The sequence below is a fragment of the Phoxinus phoxinus genome (assembly GCF_949152265.1).
Source record: "Phoxinus phoxinus genome assembly, chromosome: 10".
NCBI lineage: Eukaryota > Metazoa > Chordata > Actinopteri > Cypriniformes > Leuciscidae > Phoxinus > Phoxinus phoxinus.
In genome coordinates, this window is record NC_136885.1 from 16,702,963 (window position 1) to 16,715,594 (window position 12,632).

At 36.6% G+C, this 12,632-nt stretch overlaps 2 protein-coding genes across 2 annotated transcripts; one reads left to right on the forward strand and one right to left on the reverse strand.

The window, feature by feature from the left end:
- Window positions 1–568: 568 nt before the first annotated feature.
- Window positions 569–5,377, reverse strand: josd2 (Josephin domain containing 2). The gene is made up of 5 exons (XM_079625944.1): window positions 5,136–5,377; window positions 4,881–5,009; window positions 4,044–4,169; window positions 3,765–3,959; window positions 569–1,887 (listed from the first exon to the last, which is right to left on the reverse strand). Exons 2-5 carry the CDS (start codon window positions 5,000–5,002, stop codon window positions 1,776–1,778), a joined length of 555 nt encoding a protein of 184 aa, XP_079482070.1. The 5' UTR covers window positions 5,003–5,009; window positions 5,136–5,377; the 3' UTR covers window positions 569–1,775.
- Window positions 5,378–5,953: 576 nt separating this feature from the next.
- Window positions 5,954–11,201, forward strand: ube2s (ubiquitin-conjugating enzyme E2S). Its single transcript, XM_079625945.1, has 4 exons — window positions 5,954–7,080; window positions 7,943–8,090; window positions 8,189–8,379; window positions 9,438–11,201. Exons 1-4 carry the CDS (start codon window positions 7,078–7,080, stop codon window positions 9,780–9,782), a joined length of 687 nt encoding a protein of 228 aa, XP_079482071.1. The 5' UTR covers window positions 5,954–7,077; the 3' UTR covers window positions 9,783–11,201.
- The last annotated feature ends 1,431 nt before the right edge of the window (window positions 11,202–12,632 follow it).

Here is a 12,632-nt window from a genome sequence, read left to right on the forward strand (position 1 = left end):
TTTTTTTTTGCAAAGCACTACTAGCATCTCGCTATATAGTGGGTTTGTACAGGTCAGAAATAAAAACTTTTTATATTTGCAATCATAATATTAATTTATATAATATTACACAATATTTAATTTATTGGTAGCACTTTACAATAAGGTATCATTTGTTATAAACTAACAATGAGCAATATATTCTTACAGGATTTATCAACCTTTGTTAATGTTAGTTATTAAAAATGTTCATATTTGTTCACAGTGCATTAACTGTTAACTAATACAACTTTTAAATGTTGAGCTTAACATGAACTAAAAATAATAAATTATGTAGAAGTATTGCTCATTGTTAGTTTGTCAACTAGTTAAGTGATGTTAACAAATGCAACCGTATTGTAAAGTTACCTATTAATTATAAATTAAATATTAAGCAATTTCAGCCATATAAAAAACAGCATGCTGTCCAGTTGTGTCCAGTACTGAATCAATTAAATTAAATACATTACAGCTGTTTCCTATAAAATTAAGTCAATAAAAAAGCAACATAAAATATATTATATAAATACGGCGATATAATACATTCTAAAGATTAAAATAGTTTTTATTTCAATTATTTTTATCTAATTATGATTATTTTAATTCATTAAAAATAAAAGAAAATTCAAAATGTATATAAATAGTACTAAAGTATTGTATAAAGTAATATTACAATTTAAAGTGTGTGTTCTTCACATTCTGTAATTTCAGTGATTTCTTCCAATAAAAAAACCTTCATATTATCCACACATTCAACACAAATATCTGACAGCTATAAGGGGGAGGGATATATCAAGTGTTACATTACAGATTAAAAAAATTCCATGTGTTTTGAATTTATAGTTATTTATACATTTTTGGTGCTTTTTGCCCTAAATTGTGTTTAAATCCAGACCCTGCTCTGCACTAAATGCGATCATTTCTGTGAAATTCAACTGACTGAATCATTGACTTGGATTAAATATCATTTATATGACATTAAAATCCAGCTCAGACAACATTAATCAACAAACATTAGTACCATAATCAGACAAAAGCAACAGCTCAGACATAACCAAAGTGTTTGTAGCCGTAATGACGGTTTCAAACAGCTCTTCCATTTTGCTACACTACCACAAGCACTGCATGAGCAAAAACAGTCAAAGTAGAAATTCAATAAAATTCAAATAAATAACACAAATCAAATGTATTCAGTTTCCCTCCAGTTTTCACTGAGTCGATGTAATGAGGCAGTTTGCAATAAAGCTTGAGAGAGTAAAGGAAGTGAGTGCGAGATAGAGCTACGATCTCTTATCTCCCTTGTTTATGCATAGTAAGATGTACACTGATGTCTAAAAGGCAATGAATGATACTTGAACACTAGAGTACCCTTTCTGTGCATAGTTGTTGTAACAAAGACACACATTTTTGATCTACTTCAGCAGTGGAGTGCATAGATAAAGATAAAGTGAGAGATGGTAGTTCCTGAGAGGAGAGAGAGAAAGAGAAAGAGAGTGAGAAAGAGAAGAGTGACTGGCACAGCTAGAGTAGCGTCTCCCCACAAGCCCACAAGCACGCAGCCAGTGTGACTTCAGATAAACGGCTCCTTCATACGAGAAAACATGTCCCTTTAAACACTAGATCATTCTCTCAGACTGAGTGTCTGTGAGTGAATCTGCCATCTTCCTGTAGTGTCGCTCTCTCCATAAAGCTTTCCGGCGCTCCAGTGTTTCTCTTTCACGATCACGCCGCATTGAGAGAGAGAATGTTCGGTTGAATCACTTCCTGGTGTCATCTGGTTTCAGCCACGTCCCATCGTCGTCTACTTCCTTCTGAACGACAAGCAGCATCTCTGCAACATCCTGAGAAACCTGTTCAATGAGAAATAACCTGGGAGGAAGAAGAATAAAGAATCAACTGCATACAAGCGTCTGTACATTTCTAATAATAATATCCATACAATTATTTAAGACAAACATTTTATGGTCCTACGCCTTCCACAGACGATATATATACACATATAAATATATTTAGACCACTTGACTTAGTGATTGCTATCAGGATGTGAAGAGACTTTCAACCAGCATAAAAAAAAAAAAAATCTGGAACAAGTCACCTACCCTGCCTTTAATTCCCCTTTCTATGTGATAGTGCCTTTTGAGTCATTTCGTTGTTTAGTGATTTTTATTCGTTTTTGTTTTATTTAAATATTTCTAAATACTTTTAATTAATTTTTTATTACGGTTTAAGTTTTAGTCTCATGCCAGTTCTTCAACTTAAACGAATTTCAGTTAGTTCCCAAGGCAACGTTTCCAAGGTTTTCATCTAATATTTATATTTTCATTTCAGCTTTATTTCAATTAACATAAAATGTTTTCAATAGTTTTAGATTACGATAACGATAACAACAATAAAAGGTTACTCTTAAACGTACTGCTTGTTGTGGGTTTTATTGAAGGTTAGCTGTATAATAAAATTTCTTACACATAAGTAAAATAGACAGTGTAACAGAATCAAATCGAACTGAATCTGTATCGAATCAAGAGCTTGTGAATCAGAATCAAATCTGGAAATGTGTGTTGAGATCCAGCCGCTGTCTTAAGGTCCTTGCACACTGAAAGTCCGAAATTCGCGTCCAAAATTTTTGCACGTTAAAAAATAAATACGACCTCACGTTTGTGAATCACACTTGCACACTGCCTCCGAAACTTTCGTCCGTCATAAAAAAATTCGGATCGGGTTCGATTTTCTGCGTTTGTCGCATCCGTAGCAAGCAGTTTGAATGGTGTTTGACAATTCAGAGCCACCGAATCACGAATACGAAAAAACGCATTCGAAAATTTCGGACTCAGTGTGCAAGGACCTTTAGGAAGGAAATGAAAAAATGCTCTGGCTCTTCCAAGCTTCATAATGGCAGTGAATGGCTGTATGTCTTTAGAAGTCCATCAACGCGCATCTATTCATTATTAAAGTGCTCCACGCGTCTCCGGGGGTCAATAAAGGCCTTCTGAAGTGAAGCGATGCATTCGTGTAAGAAAAATATTAGTATGTAAAACTTTATCGACTAAAATAACTAGCTTCCGGCAGACGGCCTATGCATTGATTTGCGCAAAAAGAGTAACCCGTGAACTTGACGCACGTAATAACGTAATAAATAAATACAAGGGTAAATTGAGTCCGAGAGACCATATGATCCGGTTTGACTGTATGTCTGTTGTGTCCTGTGATATTTCCAAGGACTGCCATTATAGTCCTGCTCTTTTTCTTATTATATTACCTGTTCTGTTCCATCATAATTGTGTCTGGCCAACAATGCACTAATTATCAGTGACATCTGGAAATACATGGGTCTTTTTTGACTCAGTTTACATTGTGTACACACCTGGTAGCTGTAAAACATGCGCTAATGTTTTCATGCAGAACTGTATCAATAAGTTCAAACTTATTTCTTGGGGGCAGTCGTGGCCTAATGGCTAGAGAGTCAAGACTGGTAACCCGAAGGCTGCGGGTTCGATTCTCAATACAGGAAATGAACGAGCAAGACACCTAATCCCCAATCACTCCCCGGGCGCTGCTCCGGGTGTGTGTCCACAGTTTACAGTGTGTGTTCACTACTCACTACTCCTATTGTGTGTGCACTAACTCGGATGGGTTAAATGCAGAGGACAAATTTCGAGTATGGGTTACCATACTTGGCCTTCACGTCACGATCACTTTTTATTGATTGAGTAATTTCGAAGTTAACTAATTCTAATTAGAAGTCTCACCTGAGTTCAGTTTCTCCACCTATACAGGCAGGCCCCTTTAATTTAGAGTCTAGGTTATAGAACTGCCCGTTGACGTCCCGTACTGCCAGCCAGTGTCTGCGTCTCAGTGGGAGAGACACAAATCCCAGTGACACCCTTGATGGGACATTCAAAATGAAGCCTTCAATTTTGTCCAGGCACAAATTCTGTATTGACCTATAGTGTGTGACAGAAATGGAGAAAAGTGAATGCACCTTTAATGATCATCATGAAGCTCATGATTAACAAAGTCACACTCACTTGCGTTTGTCCCACCAAACTGCAGCGAGCCCCCGACTCTGCAAAGCTGCCATGATGACATTGACGTCATAGTTTCCTGTGCCCAACACTGAGCGGTGTGGGTTCATCACACATTGTGGGGCAAGTCTGCAAGAAACAAATAGGACAACTTCGACTTTGAGAAGATAGCACAAGACTGAGAAGAGACAACAGAAACGGAAATGGAAGACTTTTCTTCCCTATTGTGACGTATACGTGTATACGTATACTGACACCTGATTGCATCATTATTGCGGTTTCTAAAATATTATGTTTGGCAACCATTCTTTTAACCAAAAATGATGGAGTGTGTAGCTTTTCATTTCTTAAACAACCATGTAGGAAGACACATCATGGCCATATTATATATATATATATATATATGTATATATATATATATATATATATATATATATATATATATATATATATATATATATATATGTATATAAATATATATAAGTTAAGTGGCTTCTCGAACAAGAAAAACTGTAAGGCTGCCTTGATTTTGTGCATCAGGAATTGATTGTTTTTTATTGATTGAGAGATTGATTGTTTGCAATTGCAGTGATTTCCTGTAAGTGACGGGATGTCCCAACCTCGCGCCAGTAAACACGTCATCGGAGAAGATAAGTCATTGCAAGGGGAAGTAATTTTTAATTTAAGATTACCATGACATGAGTTGTACACGGATAAATATATATTTATTTATATAAATTGTGTTATTTTTATAATAAATACGGCAATATTACATTAAAAATAAGAACGGTAAATTTGGGTTTGCTGGTGACTTTAAATGACGTGAAGCGCGCCGCTCACCGCTTGCAGATGTCATCTGCTGTCTCCTTGGTGAACACTCTCTCCTGGAGCACGTTGTTCAAGGCATGGATGGCGCACAGCTCCAGTCTCTGTTTCTCATGAAACACCTCCCCCTCGCTCATACTCGCCCTGCCATTACAAGTACATTCAGGCCGTCGATGAACATATAAATACGCCCAAGAAACAACACATTCTGTAGTCGCGTTCACGCGAGCTGACAGCACATGACTGAATACAACATCATCATAATCATACCTTCTGGAAGACAGAATCCGCAGTGCAATGATTTATCCACAGTAAAACTATTACCACCGAGACGAAACTAATCTTTATTGTTCCATTAAACCTCCCCAGTTGATATTAACTAAACCAACAATAATCTATGACAGGAGGACGCTATCGGTTGTTGTCCGTGAGGATCGGCCGGAAGTTGTGTTGTTGTTGAGTTGAGGACACGCCCCGTGAGGTCATGGAGAAAGTCATGTGAGCTCCACAGTGGGGCGCTGTTATTATATACTGTATAAATACTGCTATATAAATAAAAATCCTCTTTTGCCTAAGCAAAATTATTTATTTTTAAATACAAATGGTATAGAATAAGCAAATGCATATTTTGTATAGCCTACTATTATTGAGGAAGATCTATATAGTAATAGCATATAAAATAAAATGGTTTGGCTCCAGAAATCAGCGATTTTTTCCCCAATTTTATACATGTAAACAATACTGTAATAGTGCATTGTATACATGTTAAAAAAATATGTTTGTTTTTAAATATAATATTAATAGATGAATTATGCAGAACTTTTTAAATGATAGAGTCTACAGCGGTGCCTCATATATTCTTATTTTATTTTGCTGTATAATTTAAACAATGTATATTTTGTAAACATTTTATATTTTGTAAAATGTCGTGCCTTATATGTTGTAAACAATCTACAAAGTTTTTTTACGACTAAAAAATACAACACTCTAATTAGCGCAATAAACGTCAACTACGAAGCGATTGCTCTCTAGCGGCCGTTAAGTAGTACTACAAACATTTGTATTGTCTGATTGTTTTGTGGGTTCCCAGACACTTATTTAGCACCCTTGATTAAATCAGTAATAATGACGATCTCTAAATGACTGATTAATGGGGTAAAAAAATAGTTTTAACTGAATTTTTAGTGGCATTGGTCAAGATAAATGTATATATCTAACTGATAATGTAAATAATCAATATTGAGCATGTAACTTAAAACTATACATCGTTTATATAAATAGCTTTTACAATTTGTTTTACATTTACATTAGGTTTTACATATACTTTTTTGGGTGGATTGTACTGAAGTACTATCGCGTTCGAATCTAATTATGTGATTCACAACACACTACAAGAGATGGCTCATTATTAGCAGGTTAGATTTACAAATAATTTAGGTTAAACAACATTTTAGCAGAGTGACACTACACGCTAAAGTCTTTCATTGGATCATCAATTGAAACAACATGTGTCCCTGCCTTTGGGAGGGCACGAGTTATTCAAACGCACCTATTACCAAAGAGCATTTTTCGCATTCTCAACTTTCTCTGGTCCGTGAGGTCTCCAAGGGCTTCTACGTCAGCGCAACAAAAGCTTCTGATTGGTCAGATGAATTTGATCGTTGAGCACATGCAGTCTTTCTCGCAATCTGATTGGTTAAACCTCTTTCGAACTGCTTCTTAGACGAATTGTATTTTTGTTCCTGTGTCAAAGACTGCTAGCTGGTAACAGGCTACAGTAGCCGTCTGTGACAGTTAGCTATCGAACAAATCAACTTTATCAGAGGCGAATTTGACAACATATTGGACTTTAAAACCTATACATGGCAGAATTCGTATGAGGACAACATCGGATAGCAGTTTCACAAGGGAACGCTCTGAAGAATAGCCAGACATCTACATTACTTAGCAAGCCAACCGTTAGCTTAGCCTGGTTTGATAGCAACTCTAGCAAGCCGACCGACATTATAGTGAAATTTAGATTTTGAGCATTTGTATACTCTTTAACCGTCTTAATATATGTCGCAATCTTGATTGGTTGCAACTTTTAGATTCGTTATAAGTGGTTCCGTCAATCTAGTTATAGATCACTAGATCAGTCTAGTCGCTGGTTTGGTAGCAGTTTACTGAGCTTTCTCATTTGAGGCTATCGGAAAACCCCACACAGCTGGAAATGGTACGTTTAAACTGTGCACCGATGAGTGATGCTTTTGGTTAATATAAGAAAAAATATTTTCTCTTTATTTTCATTACTTTTTACAGTTTATCTTGTTCATTGGCAGACGTTACAAGCTTTAACTTAATGTACAACTGAAACTGATTTTTCATACGTAGTTGATTTAATTTCTTGTCTATTTTTGACTTTTATTTATACTATTATCACTGTCTTGAGTTAACACAGAACAGATTTCACTGTGCTGATGTCAAACTATCTGTTGCTAGCTAAATTTCACTGATCGTGTAGCATTCGCTGAAGTAGCCTAACTTACTAGTATTAGATAAGTTAACTGTTTTCAGAGTTATTTTTGCGGCTTGTGATATGAAATGCACTAAGGTTCAAATTAGTACAAATGTACTCATTTAGAGGAATAGTTTACCCGAAAATGCTAATTTTGTCATTTACTCACCTTCGTGATGTATCAAACCTGTATGAGTTTCTTCCTCCTTTTGAACACAAAAGAAGATATTTCAAGAACGTTGGGAACCAAACAGTTGACGGTAGCCATTGACTTCCATAGTATTTTTTTATTCTTACAATGGAAGTTAATCGGTGCTGTAAACTGTCTGGTAACCGACATTCTTCAAAATATCATCTTTTGTGTTCGACAGAAAAAAAGAAACCTATAGGTTTGGAACAACTTAAGGGTGAATAAGTAATGACAATTAAAATTTTTGGGTGAACTATCCCTTAAGCCGTATTTTTTTGTCATGTCATGAACGTGCGCAGCTTTACCAGCAAATGTCGATTTGTAGCAACTAATTCTGTAATTGTTTGTGACATTCATTAGCTGTTCTATTTTGTTTTGTTTTCCTTGTAGAATTCAAACGTTGAGAACTTGCCGCCTCAAGTGTTGAGACTCGTGTATAAAGAGGTTTCCGCCTTGGCAGCAGACCCTCCAGAGGGGATCAAAATCTACCCCAGTGAAGAGGATATCACAGAACTGCACACTGCCATTGAGGGACCAGGTAAGAAGTGCAGTTTATAAGAGGTCGCTTCTCGTTTTTATAAGGTCCTTGGCTTACATTTTAAACTTAAACTTTGTTTTTCCCCTTTTACACAACAGAAGGAACTCCCTATGCTGGAGGGGTGTTCAGGATGCGTTTGGTCCTTGGGAAGGATTTTCCTGCTGCACCTCCCAGAGGCTATTTCCTCACAAAGATTTTTCATCCTAATGTTGGGCACAAGGGTGAGATCTGTGTCAATGTACTGAAGAGAGACTGGAAGGCAGAGCTGGGCCTGAGACATGTATTGCTAGTAAGTGCCGTTTTACTCTTTTTGTAAAGGGACACTGTCCCTTTAAACCTAGACTAAACTGCTAAAAACAAAAATACCCTAAATATAACCAATGATTTTTTTAACCTCTCTAACATCTTGGCAATACCAATTACATGATTACTTTCTGAAATGCATCATCTCTGAAGTTCTGTCACATTATTCGGTTTTGTGTCTCACTGTGTGAATAAAGTTTTTGGTCATATAAAAGGGGATAATTTACCCAAAAATGAAGTTTTGTCATATACTCATCCTCAAGTTTTTCCAAACCCTATATGATTTTCTTTCTTCAGTTGAACACAAGATAATATTGTGAAGAATGTTGGTAACCAGACAGTTGACTGCAGCCATTGACTTCCATAGTATTTATTTTCCTACTATGGGAGTCAGTGGCTATCGTCAACTGTCTGGTTATCAACATTCTTTAAAATATAATCTTTTGTGTTCAACAGGAGGACAATTATACAGTTTTATAGTTTGAGGGGGAGTAAAGGATCAAAGAATTGTTCCTTTTTTGGGTGAACTATCCTTAAGTTTATGCTCACCACAACTTCATTTATTTGATCAACAAAATGGTGATTTTACTCTGGTCTTCAGTGTCACATGATCCTTCAGAAATTATTTTAATGTGCTGATTTGGGGCTCAAGAAACAAGCAAAAATAGCAATAATTTAAATAGTGCTATTATAAACCGTTTTTTAGTTATAGCAGACATCCCATCCATTGTATTTATAAAATACTTTATGTATTTTGACATTGAACCTTCCTTACAGTTTGGTTTGTTTGACATGGTTGTAACAGACATGAATGTCATGGTCAGTGTAAATGTATAAAGAGTATTGATATTTCAAGAATAGCTGTATTGTATAACTGACCACAATTTCAGCCAAGGCTAGATGTGGCCATGGAAACAGGAATTTTGTTATCAGATCTTTGTAATATTGAGACATTTTCAACTTCTTAATGTAGGACCTGCATATATGTATTAAGCTTCTCTTATGAATCACCCACACCACTCTAATTCTCTGTTTCTGTCATAGACCATCAAGTGCCTTCTGATCCATCCAAACCCAGAGTCGGCTCTGAACGAAGAGGCTGGGAGGTTACTTTTGGAGGACTATAAGGAGTATGCATCCCGTGCTCGCCTTCTAACAGAGATCCACGCTATGGGAGGCACTTCAGGGGCCCCTCAGGAGCCCGCTGATGGACCCCAACCCAAGAAACATGCAGGAGACCCAAACAAACGTGTAGTCGGGGCTGGTTTGGCAACAATGGCTGCTGGCGTCAACAACTCAAACGGCAGCTCCAGCGGCACAAGTAGTAGCAATACTAATATAGTTGCAAAGAAGAAAACAGATAAAAAACGAGCTCTGAGGCGGCTATAAAAGAGAATGAATCTGTGTTTTTTGTGTACATATAAATATTGAAGTGTGCAGACCCCCTTTTCACCTCCTTAAACTGTTATACCGTTTTAGGATAGCACATTCATTTGCTCATGCTCCTACCAGATCACTCCTCTCGTTTTTGTTCGGATGTCTCTTTCAACTTACTCTCAGGACTTGAACTGTCCTTGTGGCAATTCTCTCTGTTTCACTGACAAAAAGGGTTTTTCATCTGTCTGTCAAATGTTTTACAATTGTTCAGAATATGAAAAGTAGTAAAAGTTTTTGGACAAATTAATTTGTGGCCTCTAGCATTATGTAATGACCATCAGCAGGATTTTGATGTAATGTATTTAGAAAGCGGGTGTGACGGGACAGCTACTGTAATTCTGTCCTATTGCATTTGGACTGAGCCCATTAAGTTACAGATGAGGTTTTTTTCAGGGGTTTAATGAAGAATAGTACATTGCACAGGATATGATCGTTGTGTTTGTGATGAAAGATGCAAGATCAGGAATAACAGAGAGGGGGTTCAAATGTGGTCTGAATATTATTCATGAAAAATCTGTTTTTAATGTTTGTTTTTTTGTGAGTGCATATTTGTGGTATTATTTTTTTATTTGTTTCCAGTTTTTACTCAATTTGTCTGTTTTTATATTTTGTAGTTCACTTTTAAAAAGGCCTTTTTCCGTTTTTAAGTGAAAGGCTGATTTTACCCGACACTGATGCTTGAGGGAGAATCCTTAAAGCCTTTAGGCCAGCTGAGATAGAGCAATGGGGCAAATAGTTAATCATGAAATGAGCCAGAAGTGGTGTTCAATCGGTCTCATCTTTGAAATAGATTTGTTTAGTTAGACTTGTTATCAATGAGAACATTTACCCGTTGTTATATGACCACAGCTGCATTTTCCTCTAGCTCTGCTGGTCTCTCAATCAAAAGGCTCTTAAGGAATCTTCTCTGGTAGTCTGTTGCCCATTGTTACACTTTATGGGGCCTTCGGTTCCAAAAGATCCTCTCTAACATATGAACTTTGGGCAGGATGTTGCTAAAACAGTTTGCCAGTGTTTCAAAAGCTTGTGGATAACCAATGGGGCATTTTGTGGCCATTTAAGTTATTTAAATTAATAAGAAATAAAAGAATTTTAGGGAGCAATTTGGTTCATTCTTTCATTTGGTATAGGGAAAAATATATATTTGTTCTATCCTTGTGTGTGCATGTTGAACAATTGAAGCTGGCTGAGAAAGTTAAAATATCAGGAGTTATCTTTGACATTGTGTGTTGGGAAATGATTGCAGGATGTTTTCAGAAATCAATTTATGATGCAAGTGTTTTTGCAGAATTGCACTTTTATTCCATATCACTCGCTGTAAAAAGTGATCAGTTGACAACTTAAAAAAGTGAGAAAACCCGTTGCCTTAAAATTAAGTAAATAGACCATAAATAATAATAAAAAAATAAGTTATAGGGAATTGTCAAGTTCACATAACTTATTTTTTTTTTATTACGCAGGAAGTTAATTTACTTAATTTTAAGGCAACGGGTTTCCTCACTTTTTTAAGTTATCAACTTTTTACAGTGTTGGCATCTTTCCGTTCAGGCTCCATTCACCTAGCACAACAATATTGACTTTTGAAGCATTGTATAATGATGGATACGTTCAAAAACAAGATATTTAGTGTATTTCGCCCCTTGAAACATTTTATGCCATACTCGGGTTCTCCCCCTCATACTCAGACAGCGCATTGCGGGCTGTAATTTGCGCGGGTTATGAACGGATGGTCGGTTCTCGTCGCAGGTTGCCTGAGCGGCCCACCCACCTGTATAGGAATAGCTAAGTGCACACCGGCTAATTGCTGTCTGTATGAAGGAAAGCCGATGAGGGGGAAGATATGAGTTTGAATTACATACAACAATCGAAGAAATTCAAATCGTATATTTATTTATTAAAAACAAAAAAAAAGAGGTTTCAAGTCTCTTGCACACTTTAGATATGGGCCTACTAGTCTGCAAACAGCTCGTCCTTTTCACCTGTGAGAATCTGTGTCAAGAAAAACAAATGACCTGCACCGCGTAGTTAATATTTCATGTCCTCCGTGGATTGTGTGCTGTGCGGAGAGTTGATTGCATCGCTCTCCATGGTGCTGAAATGGTTATTGACGGCTGTCGTTTAGCCGGCGGCAGAGGTTCCGCATTCAGCACCGCCGCAGAGGATGTGTGATTATATCAACTCCAACTCATTTATAGACACTAGATTTGGTGCAGATTAATTAAAGAAATATTTATTGCCGATTTAATCATGCATGCATTTGACTCGATGAGTGATCTTAGTTAACTAAGGACTAATTAAAACAAAGTTGTATTTATTGAAAAGAAACCCACGATGAGTAGTTTATGGATGCGGGAATCAGATTAGCAGTTTGAATTAATGAAAATCTTTACAGCTACCAGGTGGTATAAATCATTTGGCAACGTACAGTATGTATTTAAATCATTGGGCATCTTTATTTTTTTTCCTATTAAGTACTATGTGAAGGTTAAGCTTTTACCATAGGCTGTGGCAAAGAATAGGATATGGCTGTGTCATCATGCAGGGTTGGTTTTTCTTTTCTTTTTTTTTGGTTGCATTTTTTTATTTGCATTTTCTTTGCGAAATCGGTCACTGCCACATTCGGCAAACGCTATTATGTCTTTAATTCGATGCCTTACTGTTTTTCTGCAACCCATTCTTGTTAAAGGGTGTAAGGAATCAAGATTATTAGAGTCACAAACCAAATGACATCGTTGCCATGGCAACCGATCAGTGTGTCTCCCCTCAACACACACACACACACTCACACCATATTGCTTAGCC

Coding starts and splice junctions, on each gene's coding strand:
- ube2s (XM_079625945.1), top strand. Junction 8,091..8,188: donor CACTGCCATTGAGGGACCAG/GTAAGAAGTGCA, acceptor TTTACACAACAG/AAGGAACTCCCTATGCTGGA. Junction 8,380..9,437: donor GCCTGAGACATGTATTGCTA/GTAAGTGCCGTT, acceptor TTTCTGTCATAG/ACCATCAAGTGCCTTCTGAT.
- josd2 (XM_079625944.1), bottom strand. CDS start 5,002: ATGAGCGAGGGGGAGGTGTTTCATGAGAAACAGAGACTGGAGCTGTGC. Junction 4,170..4,880: donor GCAGATGACATCTGCAAGCG/GTGAGCGGCGCG, acceptor TGTTTCTTGCAG/ACTTGCCCCACAATGTGTGA. Junction 3,960..4,043: donor GTTTGGTGGGACAAACGCAA/GTGAGTGTGACT, acceptor CACACACTATAG/GTCAATACAGAATTTGTGCC.